The sequence below is a fragment of the Lucilia cuprina genome, chromosome 3 (assembly GCF_022045245.1).
Source record: "Lucilia cuprina isolate Lc7/37 chromosome 3, ASM2204524v1, whole genome shotgun sequence".
Classification (NCBI taxonomy): Eukaryota; Metazoa; Arthropoda; class Insecta; order Diptera; family Calliphoridae; genus Lucilia; species Lucilia cuprina.
Genome location: NC_060951.1, coordinates 57,149,177 through 57,176,764, shown reverse-complemented (window position 1 = coordinate 57,176,764; position 27,588 = coordinate 57,149,177). Strand labels below are relative to the sequence as shown.

The 27,588-nt window shown below is 28.0% G+C and overlaps 3 protein-coding genes across 4 annotated transcripts; 1 reads left to right on the top strand and 2 right to left on the bottom strand.

The window, feature by feature from the left end:
* Positions 1–271: 271 nt before the first annotated feature.
* On the bottom strand, positions 272–11,235 carry LOC111681462 (probable serine/threonine-protein kinase tsuA). Of its 2 annotated transcripts, none has more exons than XM_023443247.2 (9): positions 11,108–11,235; positions 6,035–6,306; positions 5,277–5,493; positions 2,681–4,351; positions 2,476–2,540; positions 2,118–2,416; positions 825–1,008; positions 552–755; positions 272–486 (listed from the first exon to the last, which is right to left on the bottom strand). In XM_023443247.2, the coding sequence occupies exons 2-9, from the start codon at positions 6,168–6,170 to the stop codon at positions 347–349; spliced, it is 2,916 nt and encodes a 971-aa protein (XP_023299015.2). In that variant the 5' UTR covers positions 6,171–6,306; positions 11,108–11,235; the 3' UTR covers positions 272–346. The 2 variants fall into 2 exon arrangements, with proteins under 2 accessions (XP_023299015.2, XP_023299016.2); XM_023443248.2 differs by having other exon boundaries at positions 5,277–5,490.
* A 3,948-nt stretch (positions 11,236–15,183) lies between these two features.
* On the top strand, positions 15,184–15,829 carry LOC111681479. The gene is made up of 2 exons (XM_023443265.2): positions 15,184–15,345; positions 15,424–15,829. Exons 1-2 carry the CDS (start codon positions 15,195–15,197, stop codon positions 15,723–15,725), a joined length of 453 nt encoding a protein of 150 aa, XP_023299033.2. The 5' UTR covers positions 15,184–15,194; the 3' UTR covers positions 15,726–15,829.
* Positions 15,830–19,342: 3,513 nt separating this feature from the next.
* LOC111681473 lies at positions 19,343–22,267 on the bottom strand. The gene is made up of 2 exons (XM_023443260.2): positions 21,942–22,267; positions 19,343–19,748 (listed from the first exon to the last, which is right to left on the bottom strand). Exons 1-2 carry the CDS (start codon positions 22,150–22,152, stop codon positions 19,489–19,491), a joined length of 471 nt encoding a protein of 156 aa, XP_023299028.1. The 5' UTR covers positions 22,153–22,267; the 3' UTR covers positions 19,343–19,488.
* Between the last annotated feature and the right edge of the window lie 5,321 nt (positions 22,268–27,588).

The following is a 27,588-nucleotide window of genomic DNA, read 5'->3' as shown; positions in this document are numbered from 1 at the left end:
TCAATGTTTGCATAGGTGTGTATGTGTGTGTGTGTTTGTTTGTGTTATGTAGCATACTTTTAGTAGGCTAAACACTTAAAATGTGTCAAACAAACACATGTTGCTTCTTGTTGTCTAGTGAGAAAAAGTAAAGTCACAACTAAGAACTAAACTTTATATTACTTAAAGATTTATTACATATACATGCATATGCATGGTATGGCAAAATACATCTAAAAACTTAAATAATTAATATAATTTATTGGCTGGGTAAAAGAACAAGACAAAAAAATCACGATAGTAAAACTTATCACTGTTTGTGTTAATTTATTAAATTTATTATTATTAACATTTAAATAACTAAAATTTAATCTCCTCCATTAGGCCACACAATCTTCTCTATGAAATCTAAGAAAGCAGCCACTCTAGTATACAAACCAGGCGTTGAGGAAGCACAACCGAAACCCGAAGATACTACACCCACTAAACGGTAATTCTTATAAGATTCTGAAAATCAAAAACAAAAATTAAAACTTTATAAAATAAAAAAACCTAATTAAATCTCCTCTTACCATCGACTATCAAATTTAAAGGTCCTCCCGAATCACCTTGACAGGCATCTTTTATTTGATCCTTATCCTCGGCACAAAATTGTGTACGTATTATACCCTCTGGTATTCTTCTATTTAAACCATATTCCGTAAAACTTCTATTACAATTCTCCAAAGGTGCAGTGTGTAAAGGAGCTTTTAGTAATATATTAGAAAAGCTGCGCGCTAAAAATATTTAACATTTCAATTATTAAGAGTTTTTTTTTTCATAGTAATAACTTTATGATAACTTACTGGTGGTATTAACAGTACCCCAACCGGTAACCCATAGTTTAATGCTGGTATCGGGATCCGATATATTTGTATATAAACATACTGGATAAATGTATTCGCTGAATTCGACATCACGTTCTAGTTCCAAAATGGCGATATCATTGTATGTTAAACGTGTTAGATAGTCATCGTGGATATAGGTTTCCTGTGAAATAACAATTATATACAGATTTCTGAGATTTGTTTCCAACAAAAGTCTTTCTAAAATACTTTGGATAATTTGGATAACATAATTTGGATAACATACAACGGTTATATAACATATAATGGTTATTTGTAATTTTAAATGGTTGTTAGTAACATAATGTTTTCATTGTCAATCATACTCAAATTCAAATTGTCAATCATATTCAAATTCAGTCAATCATACTCAAATTTATAATTGCCATGAACATGGAAATGATTACAGTAACAACAATATTGTTTAAATAGAATTAAAATAACAATAATATGTTTTTGATAACAATATATTGTTACAGTGAACATAGTTAAATTATAGCAACCATATCGTACTATGTTTTTTCTCTACGAGCAGCTTTAGGTTATAGGAACATGAGGCCCAAATTTGAGAATTTTATTACAAAAATAGGTCTAATTCGGAAGGCGGTAGGAGCGACTTTTTTTTACCAGAACCTACAGCCATTTCCTAGTCCATTCGATCTATAAGAGTTACACAGCAAGCATAATATTATAAAACCTTGCCGAGTGCTTTCCAAAGGTATAAAAATCTTTGAAATCATTTTGAAAACAAAACAATGGCGCGCATTTAAAAATCCGAGAGTCTTTAGTTTGAGCACCCATAGCGCCGTCTCTGGAGAATTTATAGGATCCATTTTCTAAACTTAAACACTAATACTCTTTGACTATGCTAATGTAAAGTTTATGCTGATCACAGCAGCCGTTTAGAAATGTCAGATATATTTATTAAAAAAATGGCCTTGCTGACCTACTATGAGAGCTATATCGGAGCTAGGGTCAATTATGAGCCAATTCAGGTCTTTTTTAGTAATGATATTTAAGAGAAAATGATTAAAAATAAATCCATTTACCGGTATAATCTATTCTGTCCTAATGTGAAACGTTATATGGGAGCTATGATCAATATATTGAACGATCTTTGTCTTAGTTAGTAATACGATATCTATTGATAGTAATGGGTTCAATATTGAATATACGCTGTTGTAAGCAAAGTTCAGCTAAACTTTGTGTTAATACTTTAAAAGATTTAAATTTTCAAAATTTTCTTACACTTACCTTTATTCTTAATTCCACAGCATTGCTCATTTCTTTGGGATCGGTGAAATTCACCACACCCAAACGTACAATAGCGGGAACATTTTCCCGTTCCGAAACACAATGAGCTGCAGTCAAAACGAAACGTTTATCAATTAAAGTACCACCACAACGTATATCGTAGGGAGGTCTATTGTCACCACCAATGCGACTGTAACCTATCGCCACCATATGTGGGAATTCACCCAGTTCAGCCGGTGTACCACCCAAAATATGAGGAGACAAAGAAGCGGCTAAACCACGTTCAATACGCCGGCAAGCTAAAAAATAACAGTAAATAAACACGAAATCGAAATAAATTTTCTCCATTTAAACTCACCTCTGACGGCTGGTCTATCATTTTCATTTGTTTTAACATCTGGTATAGGAGGTGTTGGTTTTGGACTAAAAAACATAAGAACAAGAAAAAAATAGTAAATTAATATTGTTAGCCTAAAGGAAAAGTTAATAACACGACTTTAATGAGAGAGGTTAGATGAATAAAAACGGCGAAAATGTTAGGAACACAATGATTTTATAACCACCTTAATGAATTATCAACTTCCAAAGAAGGGTTTTCATCGTCTGGCGGTGGACGAAATTCGAATGGTTTGAATGGATCCAATATTTGTGTGGGTGGCGACTGTACAATCAGTGGCGAACCACTGTTAGGTTGTTGTACAAACTGTTGTAGCGGCGATGTAGAACGAGGCTCTTTAGCCGAAGACTCGTTTTCATGAATCGACGCTTGAAAATGTTCCTGTCCGAATTGTGGTTGTTGTATAAATTGTGGATGTTGCACAAATTGTTGGGCATGCGGTAGAGGTTGTACCACAACTACATGAGAACCCTGTTGACCAAATTGTGGCTGCTGTTGCACAAACTGCTGTTGATGTTGATTAAAAACATGTTCGACTTCATGCTCCTGGGCCTTGACAATATCCATGCCTGAATTAACTAGATTATCATAAACTATTTGTATGGGATTTAACTCTTGTCTATGTACCGGATTATTAGACCAAGTCTCAACTACTACGGGTTGTTGTATGAAACTGGTGGAGGGTGCTGCATCTAAATCATTACCCGATAGTTGATTCTCTAGACCCGGAGCAATTTGAAAATGTACTGGCGATTGAGTATTTACAAATTCCACCTGCTGATGAGGTATAAACTCCACATCATGATTATTAAGATTGATTGATTCTTGAGGCTTTAACCAGGCCCCAGTTTGAGGATTATTTGCAATTGGTCCAGTTGGATTTTTGTTATTTAATTGTGCATTATCCGGTTTATTAACATTGAAAATATTTGCTATCGCATCATCTAAACTCATTTCAGGTTTCTTATTGGCATTATTTGTAGTATCGAATACATTCATAATTAGATCTTCTATTCTTCTATTTTCATCATCGGGGTCATTATTTTTGTTATTATTGGGATTGTTGGCAATAACTGTATTGGGATTTTGAGTTTGCATAGTATTAACAGGTCTACCTGGTCTGCGATTGTTTGTATCTTCAATTTCAAAAAACTGATTAGTGGGTCTCATATTATTTTCGGGGAAGATAAAACCAGCATTTTGATTGCTCATGCCATTACGACCTCTACCATTGTTTTGATTACCACGTCCACGACCATTATTTTGTTGACCATTTAACTGGCCCCTACCAAAATTTTGCTGGCCATTTAATTGGCCTATACCAAAATTAAGTTGACCTCTTCCGTTGTTTAGCTGACCTCTACCAATATTTCCATTACCATTTGCCCAGAAATTGCTGGCACCATTATTGCCCCGACCATTATTATTATTATTATTATTTGATAGACCGGGTACACTATTAACATTTTTAACAGGTTGTTCAAAATTCCATTGATTCGTATTGACTGCCGCATTATTTAAATTACCACGACCATTACCATTTCCACTCACACCCACAAAACCCCCATTACTAGGATTCACATTTGGCCTATTGCCTACCGTACTTGTTTGTCGTTCCGATTTGCCTTGATTGCCACTGAGTAAAGCATTAAAATCAAAAAATTCCGAACTTTCATTTAATCGTTGTTCTCCCACAATCAAGGGTTTTATGGTGGTAGTCGTCGTGCTGGTAGATGTTGTCAATAAATCTGCCCAAAAATCTGGAGCTGCTGTAGTGGTATTAGTTTGCAGTAAAGGCAACCAAAAATCAGTTACAGGAGCTTGAGTTGTAGTTGGTCTAAATTTTGATTTGTTAAATTTTGTTCGTTTGTTTTTGTTAAGCGGAAAGAGAGGTGGAAAGAGATTAGAAAAGAAGCAATAGTTAAAGTTAATGATAGATACCAGAAACCAATACATTTCAATTATAAAAGAGAGAGAGAGAGAGAGAGAGAGAGAATAAAAAATGTGTAAATTAGTGTGTGAATTAATGCAATAACGATACAAATATACAATGAGAAAAGCAGTTAAAAGTAAATTACAATATTTTGATTGTAAACCAGGTATCGGCACAGAGTGAGAAATGAGTTTTATTTTTGTGAAAAATAAGAGTGCACACACGCACTATTATAAAGCTAGCATCAATAGAGAGTGATTTTCTATAGGGTACATATTTATGAAAGCTAAAGAGCTCTTTCACAATCTCTCCGACTGTAAAAATCCAATTTTTAACTAAAGTGAAATTAATAGATCATGTTTATTTATAAAAAGCAATATAAAAAACAAAAAATTGGTTTTTACAAATCTGTAATATTCCGGAAACACATAATATTTTACTTAAAAGACAACTTTAATAAAAAAACATTAAACAAATTACAAATAATTGTATAAAAGATCTTTTTAAAAAAATAAAATAGTAACAAATTCTCTCTCAAGAGTAAAATTAACTAAAAATAAATTATAATTTGTATACGTTGAATATGCGGACAAATTATTTTTAGTATAAAATTTGATAAGCCACATTGCGTTAAGGAATACAATCGGGAACAACGTCTCTGCTCTAAGATATTTTTAAGATTATTTTCAGAATATCAAATTTTAACTAAAAAATAAAAAATCATTTTACTTTTAAACGCTTCTCTCAGTGTACAGTGTCAACAACATCTAAAACATTTATTTTTTATATATTCATAAGTATCATAAGTATAACACTCAAAAATACTTACACTATAAAACGATCGTCATTTTCCACGGTAGTTGTTTCGATATCCGGTTGTGATCTAATGACAGGACAACAAATCAATTCTTCTCGTATGCCAAAACCACAACTTACTACCTGACGATTAGTATACTCTCCGGTTTCGATTAAAGTCTTTATAATGGGGCATTCGCCCCATTCTCTACAAATACCCGGTTGACTTTTTGTTATACAATTATCGCCTTCTGTAACAAAGAGTGCTAGTTATTTATAAGAGAAACGAGCAATTAAGAGCACAATTTGTATCTCTTAAATAACTTATAAACTTTTGATAAGTAGTCCACATAGTAGTAAATACAATAAAGTAAATATAGGTTAGACTATCTAAATATAGTATAGTTTAATCTGTTGTCTACTCTATAGTCTAGTCTATAGTCTACTCTATAGTCTAGTCTATAGTCTAGTCTATAGTCTAGTCTATAGTCTAGTCTATAGTCTAGTCTATAGTCTAGTCTATAGTCTAGTCTATAGTCTAGCCTATAGTCTAGTCTATAGTCTAGTCTATAGTCTAGTCTATAGTCTAGTCTATAGTCTAGCCTATAGTCTAGTCTATAGTCTAGTCTATAATCTAGTCTATAGTCTAGTACCTTTATAGTTACACAGAGAAATACGGAGAGTGGAAACTCTGTTGACTTTCCGTTCTACGTACATATGTTCTTTCCTCTATGTTTAATTTTTTTTAATAAATCTTTTAACTATTTTACAATTAATTAAAATCTTACTTACTAAATTTGACAGCATCTGTTGTTTTCATTTGTTGCAACAGCATGATACCCATCAGTGTCCAGTGCATCATCATCAGCATTATCTGTGGCATTGAATATTTCTTAACATTTCTATTACTAAAGTTTCGTAGTTGCATTTTGTTTTCTTTGGTTTTCTTTTATTTAAATACAGTGAAGTCTTTTTGTTTATTTTTGTTATTGTAACAAAGAAATTATTTGTCAGTTTTTTTATTTATTAAAAAAAAATGTTGCCTGATGATGTTATTTTGTTTCCTAGTAAAAAAAAATTATACAGACAATTACATTATTTTAGAAAACATGAAATTCTACTTAAAAAAGTTTTTACTAAAATCAATTAAGTTAGTCGATATTGTTTCATTTATTATTTGACACACTGTAGTTTAGCGGGATTTTTTAAGTTCAATGTCACATTGTTGTAATAAACAAAATGTGATCTACTCACAAAGCGTCATCATCAATCAATAACATAAAATTTATTTAATTGATTTCCCTATAAGTACGTGGTATTGCTGAAAGTTTTGCAAGAGTTTTGGACAATTAAGAAAAACTATAACGGAAAATACCGCCCAAAAACTGTGAGTTTTATGTCATTTCATTAAAATCAAATTTGTGTTTTCAAAGAACTCCAAGATTTAAGAAAATTATAAAAGTACTTAGAATTTGTACAATTTTTAATTAATTTTTTAATGAGATTTAATATTTAAATTTTAAACAGTTCATATCTTGGAATTTTCCATTCAAAACAATCTGAAAATAAATGTAAAATTAATAAGAGTTCTGCTTAAAAGCAACTGGTTTTAAAAATTTCTCAAGAATTTTTTAGATTCTTAATGTTAAAAGATTTTTGGGCAGTTGAATTGTTGTCTACCCCGTGTAAATTTTTAAAAATTTTTTTATAAAACAAATTGCATTCCCTAAAAAGCTATAAATTATTATTTTTTTAATTAATTTACTTTAATTTACAATACTAAAAACAATACCGTAAAGATTTTAGTTAGAACTGTCAATAAACGGAATTTTTATGCTTTAGTCAAAAAGTTGACTTTTACCGGTTGTCAGTTCTTGTAGTCTTTTATATTAAAAAAAATGTATAATGTTCCATTTTAGGAACATAAAAGTACCAATAAGTAATAGTACAGATTTTTAGAAATTTGTATATTTTTCTTACTATAATAGTTTTCCAGATATACAAATTTTTGACATATGCCTCGCAAATAATTGCAAGTTCGCCAATTTTTCCAAACTTTAATAAGGATTAAGCTATGAAAAATGTAAATAATAATGTATGATAAGAGTCCACTAATTTTTCTCTAAATATTTACATGAATGTCAAAGTTCTTACTGTAAAATTTTAAAATTCAAGCTTCTATAGTTTCTCTGATATACAAATTTTTCTATTTAATTCATAGGGGATTCCAAGCCACCCTTAACAACTTGATTAAAGTCCGCTTTCTTAAATTCAAATAAATATTAAAGTCCTTTGTGCAAAATTTGAAAAATTTAGTTCTATAAGTTTCCCAATTAAACGATGTTTTGTATTTACGTAATATGGGAGATGCCACGCCCCCTGCTGCTAGTCCACCAACTTTTTGTCATAAATAATCATATTAAGACTAAAATGGCTCCGACTCTAACTGTTATATTTTCGGATACAAACTGATTTAATATTTTCTTAATGTGTGATGGGCGTGGTAATATGTAAAATGGGCGTGGTACATTTTGTGCAAAAATATTCTTATGAATGTTAAAGTTGTCCGTGCAATATTTGAGAAATCTAATTGTAAAGTTATTTAGTAAGTGAATCTATACTTCACTATTAAAATTCCAAATTTCTCAGTGAAAAATGCGACTATTTTAAGGTTTTAAATTTTGGGTTAAATATGGACATTATATATTAAAGAAATCTTTTTTATCTAATTTAATCTACCGAACCGACAAACAGTTATTTAGTAAATGGGCCTAGTACCTCGCCCACTTGAAATTTTAAAATAAGAATTATCCTATTTTTCCTTCGGGCACACAAGAAAATCGGTTATGCACAAAGAGTAAGATCAGTCAGTCGTGACTCTTTTTGTATACAAGGGGGTTCTCATACCAAATGAACCAACTTTTGAAACCGATAACTTTAAATCCGGCTGTAATCGGCACCAAGAAGATCCGTCATTAAGATAAGTTACAGTTTGTCAAACTAAATACGTGACTATTTAGGTTCAACTGGACTATTTACTAGAACCAATAAAAATTTTCCCAATAACTTTTAATCCGGCTGTAACCGGCACCAACAAGATCTGTCATTAAGATAAGTTACAGTATGTCAAACTAAATATGTGACTATTTAGGTGGTACTGGATCATTTTTACTAGAACCAATAAAAATTTTACGGAAAGATGTACATTCTCTTGATATGATCGAAATGTTTTTACAATTTATATTTGATCTTAAATGTTTCGAGTTTCTTAGTTCTATAGCAGAAGATTCTTGACTTTAGATGATTAGTATGATATTAAGGAAACTGGTTTATTTCGTAGTATTGACCTCTCTAATTAAACACTTGAGGATTTCAATATAATGTACAATTTATCTAATATAACAATAAATAAATTACGTTTTATCAACAATTAACTGCACATATGTTTTATTTAATTAAAACATATTTAAATTAATTTATTTTAAATTATATCTAAAAAAAAAGTACTAAATAAAAATCAAATTATTGTTAAACTTTTCTTCGAATTTCAAGCAGTAGCAGTGGCATTAAAATTTGTTATTGAACCTAAACCTAATCGGTTAAACATTTGAAGTGTTGGTTAAATCGATAAACAAGTTTTTAACTTTTAGAAAAACAGCTGATTTTTCAATTAACACAACTTCAAAAACTTTGATATGTGTTAACATATATACATATTTTACAGATTTGTCGTTATATTTCTGAAAAAAAGTGTAGCGCTTTAAAAATTCTCCTAATCCGTTTAGTCGCATCATCAGCCTTTGTTACTGTAATCGAACATTTAACTGTTCTTTAACGATTTCACATAAATATCAACCAGTTCTAAAACCTGTTCAATTATTGTTTTTATATGTAAATTTTTTGTTTATACTTGTACCGGTAATCCAAACAAAATATATATATTTTTTCCACAAATTCTACACTCTACAACAAAATTATAAAAATCAAACAATAAAACAATATTTTTTTCAATTATTTGGAATTTTTTTATATTTCATACATCTTATCATAGGTAAATCACACAAAATTTAAATTTAGCTGAATTGTTCTTTATATGATTTTTAATAATTATTGGTTTTTCACATATTATTAAATTTCCAATTATTTATTTAATTTAAATTAAGCAATATTGTATTATTTTTTATTGTTTTATTTTAAAATTTGTTTAAAACAAATCTTTTATTATAATTCTATTTATTAATAATTTTATACATATGTAATATATTTTAATTATTTTTGTACTTTATTAAAGCGATTTTATTTGGTGATAACTATTTAATTTAAAAAAAATGCTTTATTGCAACATGTCATACATTCGAGTTCGAAGAAAAGTACATACATATTTTGTTAATATCAGCTCTATTCTGGGATATCTATGTATATATTTTTTTAATTAATAACAAATAAGTCGATTTTAACAAAACTTCATATTTAAAGAGATTTTAAAAGGTTCTTGCAGTAAAATCGAGTTCGAAGAAATGTTTTAGTCTTATCAGGCCCCAATAAAGACTAAGCTGACGAACAGATCATTTACTTTAAAGATCTCTTTACTTAGAAGTAGTCTAATAAAATCTCATTAACTATGTGCTATATAAATACGTTATAATTCATTAGTGTACTGTCTGCATAGCTTTAGAAACTGTATAGGTTTTTTAATAAGATTAACAACGAAAACTTTTCTAATTATTTGTAAGCGTTCAAGGAAAGCACATGTCATCAATGATATCAACCTGTTGAAATAATGATTTGAAATGCTATCTATCTATCTATCTATCTATCTATCTATCTATCTATCTATCTATCTATCTATCTATCTATCTATCTATATATCTATTTATTTATCTATCTATTTATCTATCTATCTATCTATCTATCTATCTATCTATCTATCTATCTATCTATCTATCTATCTATCTATCTATCTATCTATCTATCTATCTATCTATCTATCTCTCTATCTATATATCTATCTATCTATCTATCTATCTATCTATCTATCTATCTATCTATCTATCTATTTCTACCTACCACATTATATCCGAACCAATTCGTGGAGACTTCATCCTCTCCATGCGTCGAATCAATTGGCTTCAAAGCGATCCGATAACCACTAATAGTATCTCTGTAATCTTTTTTTCACTAGCTAACACTTCCGCATTTGAAGTTAACTGAAATTTAAACTACAAATGCATAAAAGGATATCATGGGAACACTGTTATAAGGTCTTATAATAAAACAAATTTTTCGTCCAAAATTGTATATTCTCATTAGCTAACCCTTCCAAATTTGAAGTTAACCGAAATTTGTACTACAAATGCATAAAAGGATAACATGGGAACACTACTATACGGTCATTTACCGTCACAATATTATGTTTATCTGATCAAACATTTTTCAATCCAAAGAGGTTTTTTTCTTGTTTACACAAATCCCAGCATAGGGCTGATTACTTAGACATATTGTATATGGGATGCTCTTTAAAACCAGATCATTTTTATTTTTTTAATTTTAAACTTTGTTTTTGTATTTAGAACTTTTGTTGTTATTTTTTGTTTGTTTTTGATTTCAGACTCTTTACATTAACGCATACACACACACAAACAAAACACATTGAGAGTTTAAGACCTGAAACTGCAGATTAAACCAGTCGTTGAACGTCTTGTCTTCTTTTTTTCACAGAATTTTGTTCACTTGTTTTTAGACAAATTATCAATAAATTCTTGAATTTTGTATTAAAAAAATATTAATTTATTTTTGTATATATATTTTTTGTTATTGTTTATTATTTATTTATATTTTTGTGTTTAATTGATATGATGCACTCACTTTATTAGCGATTAAATTGTATTAAACGGTCAGTCGTCAAACCATTTCACAATATTTACGCCGTCACTTCGATTAGGCAAAAAAAATGCACAACCGTTTCAAAACACGTCTCACCAACAACTGAGCTCACCATTGATCTGGTATCAAACACAACAGATCTGTTCAGAGTTAGTTTTTGCTCAGCTTTATTGAGAAAAAATCAACTCAAATCAATTTATTCAATGAAAAATTCAAGAGAATTCAATTAAATCTCAATTCAAATGAATTGTTGTGGTCAATCGGTAGTGGCTACTTGTAGTTTATATATACATACATATGTACGTGTAAAGTATACATATGGCTGTTATGATTGTTTGAAAGTATAAGTAATAAGTACAAGTACTACTTCATTAAAAGTTCAGTTATAGTTATTCAAACACTTTTAGAAAACATCTCTTAACCGAGTCATGTTTGCATATAAATAAACAATGTTGAGTACATTATAGTTTTTTTTATAGAATTTTAATACTTATTCACACAAGTGCAAACACTTTTTGCAAAATTTGTTTTTATTTATGAATTAAAAAAAAACCGGCTAATGAATCATTTATTTAAGTAATGTTTAAGTTTCAATAATAACAATGGAAAACGTCATCTTAACTTTAAAACCGCAATGAATAAAAAGTTGAAACTATTTTTGACATTGATTGACAATTATAATGTTGATTATTATGGTTTTATGTTAATTAATTATACGTTTATTTGTTTTGTAGAGTTTGAGATCTAAATCGCAAAATAATTCAAATTTAATTTAGAAAATATAAAAAAATAACGATCAGGAATAATGGAAAAGTTGATGTGTTAGGAATCTAGTCTCTAAATTGCAATGAATGTCCCGGTTCACATAGGGAAACTGTTGTTGATAAACTATTTCTTTATTCTCTTTTTAAAGTTTACTTCCTGTTGAAAATTTTCATACATCAGGTACCGGTTCACAAAGGGAGACTTTTATGGATCAACTCTTTCTTAATTCTCTTATTACAGTTTTCTTAACAGAGTAAACTTTGTTTCAGCAACTTCGTTTGGAGAAAATCCGTACCGCTATAGAGAAGATATTTCTTTATGTCACACACAAAATCAAAATTTTCCCTGTGTGCACCGGCACTATGCGAACTTAAAACGGTCGATGAAGAACACTTAGTTGGCAAGTTTGCTGGTGCAGTTCCATTTTGGAGTACTAGAGCCTTTTAATTTCCGAAAATAAAGAGACAATTGGCCGTTGGTTCAATAGAGAGGGGTTCCAACAAAACCCCAACGTACGCATCTTTTGTATAAGATCTTGAGATTTACCAATTTTATTTTCACTGTTATAAGCCATGCCGTTGTATGTCCATCCTCCAAAGAGCCATTCAAGTATAATCCTCATCCTTTTAAAGACCAAGCAACCACATCACAGAGCACTGCAGATTTGGAGCACATCATGTAGAGACATATACCAACAACAAGTCAGGACCCTTTTGTATGTCATGATGGTATGACAAAGGATGTAAGAATTCCAAAGTCAATCGAACCAAATAAGGGGTTCTTCCCGACAGTAAGAGCAATATTTATCTTGACAACAACGCCAAGAACTTCGATTTTAGAAAGGCATACTCGTATTAATCTCCTGGAGGCAGTTATGATCAGTTCCATTTTCAGTTTATCAAGATCATCTATGGAATGAGAGACAACCACCAAGTATCAACCTGAAAATTCGCTCTTATAGAATTTCAAGAATCTAGCATAAGTTGCTTTGTCACATTACCCAAAGATATCTGTCCTTTTATCATTTCTTAAATCACCATTTCTTCCCCATAATTTTAAGTTGAAACCAATTCCCAACCTAGACGAGTTCCGAGGCAACTAACCCCTTAGTACCAGTTTGAGTGGTTCTCTGGTTCGATTACGTGTCTCTTAACCGCAACTCATTCTTCCCGCCACTACGTGGATCCCGAAGGAACCTCAACCAACTAGCCAGGACATAGACCTGCCGGCAACATCTATACTTCAGCAATTTTAAGTTTTCAATCTACCATTTTCAAATTAATGAAATTTGAAGAATACATATAACGTTTGGATGTCCGAAGGTTAATTTTCTATATCTAAACGTTTCATGTAAACCACTTTTCTAATCACTATTGACGTAACAGAATGCCTTCTAATATGTATACATTAAAGTAATTAGGTGTAAAAATGTATAGCAAAACTTTTTAGTCGCCTGGCTGTCTATCAAATTACACAGTGTTACAGACATTAATACTTGAGATAAAAAATTCGTAATTTATCAGCTTATAAATTCGTCAATTTGTTTAAAAAGTATTGATTTTCAATTTCAATAATTACTTATACTTATTTAACAACTTACTTTTCAATGACTATTACATACCATCTGCATTACTTAGAAGAAGTCTGGTAATGACTAACAAATAATAAAATACTAAAAGTACTTATTTTTCATTTGCGACATTTTGTTTTCAAATTTTATTTGCTGGCGACCGTAGTTAGTGCTAATCTAACTGCCTATTTGTAAGCGAATGTGGTAAGCACTTACCTCTAATGTCATAAACGTTTTAAACGTTAAATGCAATTGTTTAAGTCCACATAAAAACCGATCTAAAGCTAGTCAGATAAGAAAATTGAGATCTGAAGCTGATACTATCTGTGTTTAAAAACTCTACCAGTTTTCTCTCTCTAAATCTTATTGTCAAATTCTTAAAAAAACATGTCAATTATAATATTATAATAATCAAATCAAATAATATTCATAATCAAATTTATAAATTTTCAATAACAATTAGGTAAATTGTTAAAAAAAAACCCACAAATTTCTTAGAATTTTTATAAATCAAAATAATGTAGTTTTTCCAAAAGTATCTTAATTTTTTTTCTAAAATCTTCTATAGTAATATTAACAAACATATAGTAAATGATACTCAATTCTCTTCTAACAATAAATGTCTTTAAAATAATTTTATAAAAAAAAAACAATTAATTAACCTACAACCGTTATCAGTTTTTGCTATTTTATTAAATTTTTGTTTTTAAAACTCGAACAAGTGTATTATTACGTTTCATCTGTAGTTGTTAAAATTTAAATCAGAACGACTTTGTATTTGCTTATTTAATAGGTCAAGTTCTTTTAATCGAGTCTTGTTTTGTTTCAATTATATTATATAAAAAAAATATATATTTAACAAGAAACGACTTTTTCTCAATAACTTATTGAATTTAATAAATAATAAAAAAAAAAGAAATGGTTAAATATTTTTTCCAATTAAATATAAATAAGTATTACAACAAGCAATTTTTTTCTTAATAAATAATAAGAATCATGAATTATATCATACATATGGACTTTGATAATTAGAATTATATGAAAGTAAGTAAGTAAGCGTTTTCCGAAATAGAGCCATCCACGAGGTATTGCTTTAATTATGGACCAATTTCTAGTCTATAGTCTAGTCTATAGTCTAGTCTATAGTCTAGTCTATAGTCTAGTCTATAGTCTAGTCTATGGTCTAGTCTATAGTCTAGTCTATAGTCTAGTCTATAGTCTAGTCTATAGTCTAGTCTATAGTCTAGTCTATAGTCTAGTCTATAGTCTAGTCTATAGTCTAGGCAATAGTCCACAGGCTGTTATTCTATTTCAAAAATGAAAAAATTCAACCGAAGTGTTTGGTACTAACAATACCTTCTCGTGGTAGACACTCACCTGCACAAATATTTCTAGCACGATCATGCTCCAATAATGTACATATGTATATCTTATCAATAAAACAAAAAAAAAGGAAATACACAATTTTTTTCTAACAGTCAATCAATTCAATTCTCAACCCCTACTCAAACAATACAAAATGCTACTACAAGCAATTTGGAAGTCATGTTGCAACAAGTAACATGATTGTTTTATTTGTTTTTGATAACAATTTATATAGGAAAAAAATTACATACAATTTTGATAATATTACAAAAAAAAACTCCCATGAAATTTTAACTTGTGCAATACTTATTGCTATATAAATGCAATAGAATGCACAATTATTGCAAAAACAAATCAATCATTTTAATAATGACACGCTCTGAAGCCTTAACTATTAAAATCATATTATGGACTTTATTTCTACAAAGCTTAGGAGCTTCCCACAATAAGAACTTTCTACGAACTCAGCTAACAGGTCGTAATTTGTATGAGCAATACACTTTGGGACAAACAGAAAATGGTAAATAAAATACTTAATTTAAATAAATAGTTCTTGTCAATAGTTTTTATTTATTTTTTTTTTGCATCATACTTTTAGGAGCCAAAATTATTTACACTTATCAATACACTCAAAAATTTGATGAACAACAACCGGAAATCTTATTAGATTTCAATTATCCCGAGAAGGCCGTCGAAAATGATAATGAGGCAGAGATTGATAGTTTCGTCATAATCACCCAACTTCAATTGTATGTTAATGCTGAAGACGGTGCTACCACTCAGGCCTACGTAACCGCTGGAGGTATTGGAGAGAATAATATTTCTTTGCAGATTGTTGCCAATAATTCCAACTTGTTAAATTACATGTTGGTTATCTATGGCACAACAAAAGATAAATGAATTGAAATGGAAAAAAATAATTATTGTTAAGATAACATACAAATGAATGCACATTGTACATGTATATACAAATATATTAAAAAGAGTGAAGTGAAAACAAAGAATGGCATACATAGATAGATAGATAGATAGATAGATAGATAGATAGATAGATAGATAGATAGATAGATAGATAGATAGATAGATAGATAGATAGATAGATAGATAGATAGATAGATAGATAGATAGATAGATAGATAGATAGATAGATAGATAGATAGATAGATAGATAGATAGATAGATAGATAGATAGATAGATAGATAGATAGATAGATAGATAGATAGATAGATAGATAGATAGATAGATAGATAGATAGATAGATTTTTCATTTAAAAAAAATCTATTTTTCGACTTTTTGTTTTTTAATAAAAGTCGACTTTTAGTATTTTATAAGTAGTCGACTTTTCGGCTGTTTTCGACTTTTTGATTTTTTCGACTATTTATTGACTGTTTTCGGGTTTTTCCGACTATTTTAGAGTTTTTGACCTTTTTACACTTTTTTTAAATATTCGATTGTTTTTGACTTTCGTCTACTATTTTCTAGTTTTTGACTTTTTCCGAATTCGATTTATAGAACCCTACCCTGCTTCAAAAATTAATAATTTTTGTTATTTACAAAAATTTTGAGTTCATTTTGATTTCCAGCAATTTGCAATTTCGTTTATTGTCATTTCCATATAATTACATTAATTGTTAATAATAAGAATTTCCGAAATTTTAACAATGTAATGACTCATAGTAAATGAGAATCAAAAAATATTAATTAGCCTTTTTTTATTAATTTTATTATTAATTTCTAACAGAAGAATATTCCACAAATCCAGTTCCGAAAATGACAAATGTTTAACAAAAATCGTTAGAACAAATTAAATTTATAAAATCTGGTTGTTTTAACCTAAATAAACAAATGCTCCGTTCACTAAGTATAAATTTTGGGTAAAATTAACACATGGTCACCAATAGGAAGCGTGCCAACTGAAGCAAACATATAAAGCAACACATGACAATAATTTATCTATTCTAAAGGTTATTATTATTTTAAATTGCCTTTATAATTTCTACATTTTGATTAGAATTAAGTACCTAAATTATTTTTATATATTTTTAATTTATATTTAAAAAACATAGCCATTTTTATTTCTATTACGCCATTTCTTAAAAAAAAATAAACAAATTTCACTTTCTTTATCGGCTGTTTTGAAAATTAATTTATTTTCTATTGCAAATTTTGTTGATATTTTTAATTGATTAAATTGTCCTATCAAAATTGACAACAAATAAATAATATTGGCCATAATCTAGTTATTAATTAGCGTTATTTTCTTTAAAGAAATACAAAAAAAAAATACCTTTTATCAGTATTATTTATCTGGTTTATGGCAAATGTTTGTAAAAACAATAAAATTTTACAAAGCAAGTTTTTATTTGTATTAGGGGACTTCGAATTGTAGTAAAACTAGTCTAGTTTAAGTTTTAACACTTTAAATAAATGGTTCTGTTTTAAAATATGAATTAAAAAAATTTACAAAAATCTTCTGGAGTTTTAAGAATAGTTTGTTTTTACTTTTAGAGATAAAATAAACTTCTGTTGTTATATATTTTTGCAGCCACCCTAATAATAAGAAATTTCTTTTCGAAACTTAATTCTCTAGTATTAACCAGATTTACAGGTTTTAGTTAGAAATAATTAGAAATTACCAAATAAGTTTCAAAATCATTTTCTTTATAATTTTGTTTATAACTAAATTTTTCGATTTCTCGAGTATGTATAGTATTAATCTCTATAGATTTTAAAAACGATTAAGCGATGCCCAGAGATATCTCGTTATCCAAATCGTCAACAATACAGGCCGACAAATTAGGCTCGATTATTATTAAGACATTGAGACAAAAGTTGTGCTAATTTTTATAGAGATACTATATCATTTAACCCATTCATGCACAAAACAAAATCGCTGTCTCGTATACGTGAAAGAGTTAAGAGAATTATGTATTCCAAGGCGTTTATATAAGGAGGCTACGTGAAATAGCAGACTAATTATGACAATTTTCTTCAATAGGCTTATAGGTCCTTGGGCCGCAAAAGATTTACATGAAAGCGCAGACATATAAACGAACAGACATAATCTAAAAGATTTAGATTACGATTCTGAGCCGATAGGTTTAATGAGAATAGTAAACCTATTGAGAAAACAATAGAGGATTTCACTGTTTATTGCAAAGAGCAAATGCAACAACTTATAGCTTTCTATTGCAACCCGACAACATAACACACACTATTGCAATTGTCACACCATTGCATTCATGCAATACCTAAATGGTCTTATTTATTGCTACGGTCTACGTTATTGCGTTTGTAATTCTTTTATTAAAGCAGCTGACATTTGTAAACAACAAAAAATTAAAGTAAAACAATAGAGGGAAAATTTATTCCAAATAAATTAAAACGAGAAAAATAAAACAAAAAGTGGTCAACATATGGAATAGAAATATTTTTTAATTTTTTTTTTTAAGGAGTAAACAAGTATAGAAGTACATTTTTAAACAATTTTCCAATTCTTTCAAAAAGTCGTTTGCAAGAATAAACTTTTACGTTAATGAAAACAACATCAGCTGTTAAAAACAATATCAGCAGTTAAAAAAGGTTAAATTGCACTACAAATGTCAAAGAAAGAAACCGCTCACAATCGTCAACAAAACTTTTGCAAGAGTAAACTTTTACAATACAAAACGTATAGACCTGGTTTACACTGGGAAATATTTTTTTGGGAAACTTTTGATTTTTTATATGTGAAAGAAAGAGAAAGAAATACCAACCATCTCTTTTTCTCACACAAAATCAAAAAGTTTCTCAATAAAAGTTTCCCAGTGTGAACCAGGTCATAGAAACCGTTAATGAAAACAATAACATTATACTGCATAATAAGTTTTATGTTGTTGTATTTAGTTCGCCTTGTGCATATAAACTAATACGGCAAGAACCACAAGTAACATATGTATTGTTATGTTAGACCTGGTCCACACTAGGAAACTTTTTCTTAATTCTCCTTTGAAGTTTCCTTAATGTCCACACATTGAAACTTTTCTTTCAGAAACTACGTGTAAATTGCATTGATTTGTTGTTGTACGAATGAGAAGAATAACAAAATAAGTTTCCGAGAACAGGAAACTCCGTACCTCGAAAGAGATGAATGATATTCTTTCTCTCTCACGCAAAATCAAAAGTTTCCCAAAAAAAGTTTCCTAGTGTGGACCGGCAGTTATTGCCAAAATTAATGGTCATGGATGGAAGATTGTGTAGGAGAAATTGTGCATGAGAGAATATGAAAACTTATAAGCATATATGCTAATTTTCACTATAATTTATAAGCATATATGCTTATTTTTACTATCATCTTCAGTTCAATAACATCTTTAGATTTTATCAAAAAGATCACTCTCATATAAAAGTTCGAAATTCCACTTTTTCGCTGAATATTTCAAAATTACTTTTTCCAAATGTTCTATTCATATATATTTTTTTAAATAAATTAACTTATATATATATACTTAAAAATAACAATAAATAAACTATTTGTTAAGTTTGTATGTTAATTTGTTTTTTTATATAAAGGACTCAACAACATTTAATCACAGAATTAGTTTTTTTTTTTTTTTTTGTTTTTATATTCATTTAGTTTTTTTCAATAACTTGTTTTGTTTTGTCATCCATTTAAAGTGAATTTAATAACCATACATAAAGATTTGATAACCAAAGTTAGTGGTACGATTGGCAGTCATTAAAATTTCAGCAAATGTACTGCCAATACCGCCATCATTTACAAAGAAGACATCAGCCTCGGTGGTTGACAAATCGGTAACGAATTCAACAAAGCTAAGGATTTTACCTTCATAACCAGGATTAGGATACCACAGAGACACCTCAACATCGACAAGACGAGCAAATTGGCTTTCATCTATAAAGCTCATAATCAAACGATCACCTGAAATTGTAAAGAAAATCAAGATTATTTAATGATTGTTAATATTATAGTTTTTAATAATTATGTATTTAAAAAAGGGTTTAATTTATTTTGGACACCTTATAGTATGATTATTATTAATTAGATATTGTAACGAGAACGTATGAGTGATTTGAATATTTTAGAAAGTTATGCCAAATAACTAAGTTTTTAATAAATATCATAAGCGCCTTATTAATTATTCCTATAAGTATTTTGTTAGTATTTTAGGAACGGACTGATGTGTTATATTTTTCAAGTAGTCATTGAGTTTTTAAGAATATTTAAAAAATCACGGTTAAGTTAAAAATGTAAACAAATTAATAGATAATTTGTAAAGGAAGTACAAGCAAATGTTATTAATATTTCATTATGCACAGTGGGGCAAATTTTAAATATTTGAAATTTTTTATGTTTGAAATTCTATATTTACCTCTAATTGACTAATAAAATCTATTTTTAGTTTACAAAATTGATTAGTTAGTTAGTAAGTTAGTAAATTAATAAGTTAGTAAGTTAGTAAGTTAGTAAGTTAGTAAGTTAGTAAGTTAGTAAGTTAGTAAGTTAGTAAGTTAGTAAGTTAGTAAGTTAGTAAGTTAGTAAGTTAGTAAGTTAGTAAGTTAGTAAGTTAGTAAGTTAGTAAGTTAGTAAGTTAGTAAGTTAGTAAGTAAGTTAGTTCGTTTGAAAGAAGAATGTATATATAACATCAAATCCGAAAAAATACATCTCGGCTTTTAGTGAATTTTTTGTGCGCTTCTTTACCAATGCCTCAGGTAGCGATCGAACCCACCACCAGACTAAAACACTAACCACGTATTAGTTTTTTTTACTTAGTTTAGTTTACTTAGCAGCATATACAACTAGATCATTATCAGGTCTGATGCGCGCTCCCTTACCAGCGCCTCCGATTGGAATCGAATCAACGATTTATTCTCTATTAGTTTGGAACACTAACCTAACAGATGCCATACGAATCTAGCATAAAAATAGTTTTTCTTCATAATTGAGGTAATCTATTTAATTAGAGATATTTTGAACTAAAACTTGATAGCATATCTTAATGCTTTAATTTGGTCTCTGGATTTAGATTTTATTCAAAATTTTTCGGATCCTTTAGGCGTGTGAAAAAATAGTACATTTTAATCGTATTTCAATTATTGGATTAAACGATTTAATAAAAAATAGGTGGAACTTGTCAGCGCTTTTGGGTCTTATTTTATCCTATATCTTTCTCCATGCAAATATCTAAGAATCCCAAGAAAATTTTTGAAATTACTAGATTGTTGAAGAGAAATATTATAAGGGCCTTAATCATAAAACCACTCGACAATTTACGCTAAATCTAAAGTTTAGATTCTAAACAGTATTTTTCGCCAGCTATTTCGTCTATTGACTGAAGACCCCAGCTGTGATCTAATAATTTTCTATAATTCAATTACATATCGAAAAATTTGTTTTAAAAATCATCGAAATCAATCTATATGGACAATTTTCAAAAACCCTCCTTTCAGAAATGTGTAGCTACACAGATCCAGATTGTTATATAAATTTTTGTATAAGTTACTAATTATATATATTAAATATATAATATAAATAATTATTGAAATATTATTTTTACGTTTCATTCGACTAAACGCTATAGCTAAAGTCACGGATTTGACAAGAGATTCAATATAATCTATTATTTTGTATTCATTCACTTGTTGAATTGATTCACCTTTCCGCACTATTCGTATTTGAAATATGTTTAATATTTGTTTTATTTTAAATATATTTCATTCTTAAATTTATTTATACTTTATCTATTAACATAAGAACTCATTGTATTCTATTATAAATCACTCATAGGTACTTAATTTTTTAGAACACTTTCCTAAGATAATCAAAGACGTTACGTTGCGTATACCTCTTTACGTCAAAATTCATGTTAAAAAGAAATTATTGTTATACTCAAGGATTTACATCTGAAGTATTTGCTTTCAAACTAAACTTTTGTCGTATTTTTTTTTTTTGTTACCACAAAAAAAGATAACAATTTGTAATGTCAGTAACACTCTACATTTTACACATTTAACAAATTGTTTATTTATTCTTCACAATACATTAGAAATGTCGAAAATTTTAATTTACATTTGTCGGCTTTGAAATTTCAAACGATAAATGCCAACAACTTACCATCGATACGTTCACCGGCAGAAAAGATAATATTTCCTTTCGAATGATAGACTTTTTTAAATGGCCTATAGGTGGCATTTGGATTTAAGGTTGTATAACGATCAGCATCGGTTACAATTTTAATTTCCGTTTTAGTTAAATCTAAAGAAAACACTAGATGCGACACAAAAGCCAAGAATACTATTAATGCAATATGTAATTGGTAAGCCATGTTTTTTTACGATTTTTCTTTAATTTAAGTCAAAAGTTTTATTTATTTTTCTATTAACGGGAGCGTTTTTGGAAATGTTTTCTCTTGTAAGAACACAAAACAATTGAACTGTTTGTTTATAATTATTAACATTTTTATATTTGTTATCGCAGAAAAGTGTTATTTTTTAATGAAAAAAAAAATAGCTTTAATACATATAATTTCTAAAAATCATAAAACAATTCAATATCTACGACGAAAAATCATTTCTATGGGAAGTTTATTGCTTCTCTTGGTGATAAGATTAGACTAGAAAGGGGGTATAACCAAAAAAACATACGCTCACTCGTCTATTTGCTTTATTTAAATATAAAAAGCCCCTAGGGCTTTTTTCTTTAAATTAGTTTTTTTTTAGTTAATATGCCAATTTTAAAAATAGTAAACCTCTTAATCGCTAGATTTTCATCTATTCGAAAGTTTTAAAAACAAATCACTTAAGTACTTCTTAATTATTATTGATTTCATTTTGATCTTAATGACTAGTAACTATCTTAATTAGCTTAGCTTATGTGGTCTACACGTTTTATATGTTTGGTAATTTGTAAAAATATTCCATTGATATAAATAATTACTTTTTTATTGTCGAGTGCTTAAAATCTGAAGTATTCGAGTTTTTCTATACTATGGGCTGCTCAATGTCTGGACTATAGACTAGTCTATAGTCTGGACTATAGAATAGTCTATAGTCTGGACTATAGAATAGTCTATAGTCTGGACTACAGAATAGTCTATAGTCTGGACTATAGAATAGTCTATAGTCTGGCCTATAGAATAGTCTATAGTCTAGACTAAGGAATAGTCTATAGTCTGGACTATAGAATTGTCTATAGTCTGGACTATAGAAAAGTCTATAGTCTGGACTATAGAATAGTCTATAGTCTGGACTATAGAATAGTCTATAGTCTGGACTATAGAATAGTCTATAGTCTGGACTATAGAATAGTCTATAGTCTGGACTATAGAATAGTCTATAGTCTGGACAATAGAATAGTCTATAGTCTGGACTATAGAATAGTCTATAGTCTGGACTATACAATAGTCTATAGTCTGGACTATAGAATAGTCTACAGTCTGGACTATAGAATAGTCTACAGTCTGGACTATAGAATAGTCTATAGTCTGAACTATAGAATAGTCTATAGTCTAGACTAAGGAATAGTCTATAGTCTGGACTATAGAATAGTCTATAGTCTGGACTAAAGAATAGTCTATAGTCTGGACTAAAGAATAGTCTATAGTCTGGACTATAGTCTACTGACTCTTCTAAAGACGATTCTACTGACCATGCCATAGACTGGTCTACTGACTATTATATAGACCTGTCTACAATATAGTGTATTGACTATTTGATAGTCTTGCCTTCTCTATTGACTAAATCTATGGAGTCAGTTGACTACAAGTTCATGGAGCCTATAAACTAGTCTATTTTACGGACTTGTTTATAAATTTAGTTGGAGACTAGTTCCTTACTACTTTATGATACTACTTATGATATAAGATGAGTAATCTTTTGATTGATCTAGTGATTCGTTCAGCGAGTAACTAATTTTGTCAGTCTTCGAAAATTTAACGATTAGCGTCTTCTAGTTTAACCTTTAGAAATGATCAATGTTTCCTCTATAAATATATATTACCTTAGAAATTATTCAAAATTCTATTTTTAAAATCTATGTGCAATTTTTATTATTAAAATTATCTTTAAAATTTATTATTAAACTACTTACTTACTTTATTTAGATTGCGAATAATTTCCTTGAAATTATTATTAAATAATTTTATGATTAAGCCAAATAATTGTTAATTTCTATAAGTAGATTGTTAAAAAGTATTTTGATTTTGATTGAAAAAATATGATTTTATTTAAAAAAAAAAAAGCTCATTTTATTATAAAACATATAATAAAAATAATGAATATTAAGAATATATAATAAACTACATATAACTTGTATGAATGTTTATTTTTATATTTCTCACGCTGTTGCTTGCATACGCAAATGGTATTTTAAAAATTGTTGCTATTTTCATTATTTTAGTGATAAATTTAGTATTTATTTTAAAATTTACAACCCATACTTTTAGCCAGATTTATAATTTTGCCATTAAAAGACGCCATTTCGTATTTTTGTTTCCTAATTTCTCCTATCAGCTTCATTGTAGTTACGTCAAAGGGGCTATTTTTATTATTATTAATTAAAATTACTTTCATTTGCAAAAGAAAACAAGAAACTGATAAACTAAACGTATATTGAATTAATATTGAGGTAAATTTTAAAATAAATTTAAATATCTTGAAGCATAAATAAAGCGACATTAGACATTTTTATCGTAGACTAAATGAAAGAAATTTCTTATCTAAATGTGCATATTTTCTTTTTTTTAATTAAATTCAAATGAATTCTAATTTTTCCAAATTATTCTATAGTTTTGTTTTATGTAGGAACTAGGAAAGAAATAATATTTTCTATTATAAGAACAATTGATTTGCTAGCTTGATAATATTATTTTATTAAATTGTTATAAACAAACAGGTATAGGAAGAATAATTTGTTTATAACTTTATGTATACGTTTTAAAAATGCGATAAATGTTAAAGTTTACATAAAATACACTCATAAGTAAATATTCGTAACTATCAAAATCTAGTTTATTTGCAAGTTTTTATTTTTAGTTTTGTTGGAAAATAACAGATATTTGCTGGAATTTGGACCGTTTAACAATTTGATATTAGTCTCAAAATTGGTCACATTTCAAACTTTTGTAAATTTTCATAAAGGAATGTTTTTTGCTAATATTTATCATAATATACTGAGATAACCCTGGTTCTATGGAAACCATGAAATTGAACCTGCTGCTGTTAAGATTATAATTTTGACAACTTAAGGCTCAAATATGACTTTTTCGCCAAGTACTATGATGTTTCTTTCCTACTGAAATCGAATGACTTTAATGTTTTTAAGTTACTTTTTAAATTTCTGAGAGATGCGAAAATAGACCAGTAATCTGATTATGAAGATTCAATGATGTAACTTTTCTGTTTTTTGTGCGATTATCTGGCAGTTTCAGGAAACGTTTCCATTGTTTCTATTTCTAGCTGCGTACATTTGAGTTGTTGAACATAATTCCAACAGCCCGTAGGTTATTACATATTAAAAAGCATCCAATTGTAAACAAGTATGTAATTAGCAATCTTCTTTCTTTCTATCTATATATCTATCTATCTATCTATTTATCTATCTATCTATCTATCTATCTATCTATCTATCTATCTATCTATCTATCTATATATCTATCTATCTATCTATCTATCTATCTATCTATCTATCTATCTATCTATCTATCTATATATCTATCTATCTATCTATCTATCTATCTATCTATCTATTTATCTATTTATCTATCTATCTATCTATCTTTCTATCTATCTATCTATCTATCTATCTATCTATCTACCTATCTATCTATATATCTATCTATATATCTGTCTATATATCTATCTATCTATATATCTATCTATCTACCTATCTATATATCTATCTATCTATCTATCTATCTATCTATCTATCTATCTATCTATCTACCTATCTATATATCTATCTATCTATCTATCTATCTATCTATCTATCTATCTATCTATCTATCTATCTATATATCTATCTATCTATCTATCTATCTATCTATCTATCTATCTATCTATCTATCTATCTATCTATCTATTTAACTATCTATCTATCTATTTAACTATCTATCTATATATCTATCTATCTATCTATCCATCCATCTATCTATCTATCTATCTATCTATCTATCTATCTATCTATCTATCTATCTATCTATCTATCTATCTATCTATCTATCTGTATTGTAATATTTTCGATAAAGCAAAAATAAAAATTGTAAGTTCAGACGTTTTTTGGACATTTTCTGAACATTTTACTGACAACGTTGTAAGAAATTGAAAATCGAGTATCACAGCTTTTACTCTCTACAAAGATCGAAACAATGGCAAACGTTTCGTTTATTTTCGTACCCTGGTCTTAATCTAAAGCCTTGATGGAAATAGGGATTTTCAGCTCAAAACTATTTAACTGATTATTTACTAAACATTTTTTACAGGTGTATAATTTTATAATAGTTTCATGAATTTATTTTTGCTAAAATTTTTTTCTTTTTAATTTTTTTTTGTAAAATTAAGACAATTTCCTTATCATTACAAACATGTTAATTTATTTGTTATTTATTTGTCCAATTTTCATAATCATAAATTATCAACGTACGTTTATTTTTTATTAGTTTCCTTTTAAATATTAACGAGTCAATAAATAAGGGTATAAAAAAGGTATTAATTATTGATTACAATAAATAATTTTGATTGATTTTTTAAGAAACTTCAAAAGAAATTTATAGGAAAAGTTTATTTTTTTATATATATGTTATTGTACCTTTTACGCAGTTTGTTTTTAGCAAAATTTTATAAAAGTTTACAAAACAAACTCGCAGTTAGATAAAAATTTTTGATAAATTGTTTTTTTTTCATTTGCAATTCGTGACTCTATTTTCAAAAAGTGTTAACTCAATATTTTTAAAATATTTTTTCGAGATTATGACTATGAACATTTAAAAACCTAAAAACTCAATTGTAGTTATTTTTTGTTAAGAAATAAAAAATCATTAATTTTATATATTTATTTTTTTTAATTTTTTTTTATTGAATTAATATTTTCATGTTAAATAGTTTTTTTTATAAACTTTTTTATTCAATTTCAGACTTGTAATAGTAGCATTTATAAATGTTTAGTTGCTTTTTTTTCAAAAAAGTCATAATTTTCATGATTTCAAAAAAAACCCCTAAATTTAAAAATAATTAAGTAAATACTTAATACTAAAATAATAGAAGAGATTACTAGTATAGTTAGTCATAGTTGTATAAAGTAAATAAGAATAGTTAAATGTTTTTGCAAGATTTATCACAAATTAAAAATTTATAAAACGAAATAATATTAAGAAAAAAAATAAAGCAAACAAAATGGAAGCTGTATAATCAAAGAATTTATGTGTATAGTTATTATACAAGTATAATTGTTATAAAAAAATATTTTAAATAATTAAATAAATATAACATTTCTTAAAAAGAAGTTGGCAATGTTGACGAATAATTTTTGTTTTTTTTTTAATATAATTTTAAAAATGAAAAATAAAAAAACACCTTAAAATGTTATTTAAAAAATATATGTTATTTACTAATATAAGTTATTAACTAAACCATGTAATTAATATTTTAAATAGTTTTTTTGATTTGTTGTCTACACAATGTTTGTAATAATTTTCAATAAGAAAATTATTTCTACATTCCTTCATATTTCTATTTTCTGTTTTTGTAATCATCTATGCTTGTTTTTA

What these genes read in the sequence shown, in the direction of transcription:
- LOC111681462 (XM_023443247.2), bottom strand. Translation starts at nt 6,170, where the DNA reads ATGCAACTACGAAACTTTAGTAATAGAAATGTTAAGAAATATTCAATG. An exon ending in AACAGATGCTGTCAAATTTA is followed by an intron (nt 5,494 to 6,034) that starts GTAAGTAAGATT and finishes TCTTTGTTACAG; the next exon opens with AAGGCGATAATTGTATAACA. An exon ending in CTGTGGAATTAAGAATAAAG is followed by an intron (nt 1,009 to 2,117) that starts GTAAGTGTAAGA and finishes GTTATTTCACAG; the next exon opens with GAAACCTATATCCACGATGA.
- LOC111681479 (XM_023443265.2), top strand. Translation starts at nt 15,195, where the DNA reads ATGACACGCTCTGAAGCCTTAACTATTAAAATCATATTATGGACTTTA. An exon ending in TTTGGGACAAACAGAAAATG is followed by an intron (nt 15,346 to 15,423) that starts GTAAATAAAATA and finishes TCATACTTTTAG; the next exon opens with GAGCCAAAATTATTTACACT.
- LOC111681473 (XM_023443260.2), bottom strand. Translation starts at nt 22,152, where the DNA reads ATGGCTTACCAATTACATATTGCATTAATAGTATTCTTGGCTTTTGTG. An exon ending in TGCCGGTGAACGTATCGATG is followed by an intron (nt 19,749 to 21,941) that starts GTAAGTTGTTGG and finishes TTACAATTTCAG; the next exon opens with GTGATCGTTTGATTATGAGC.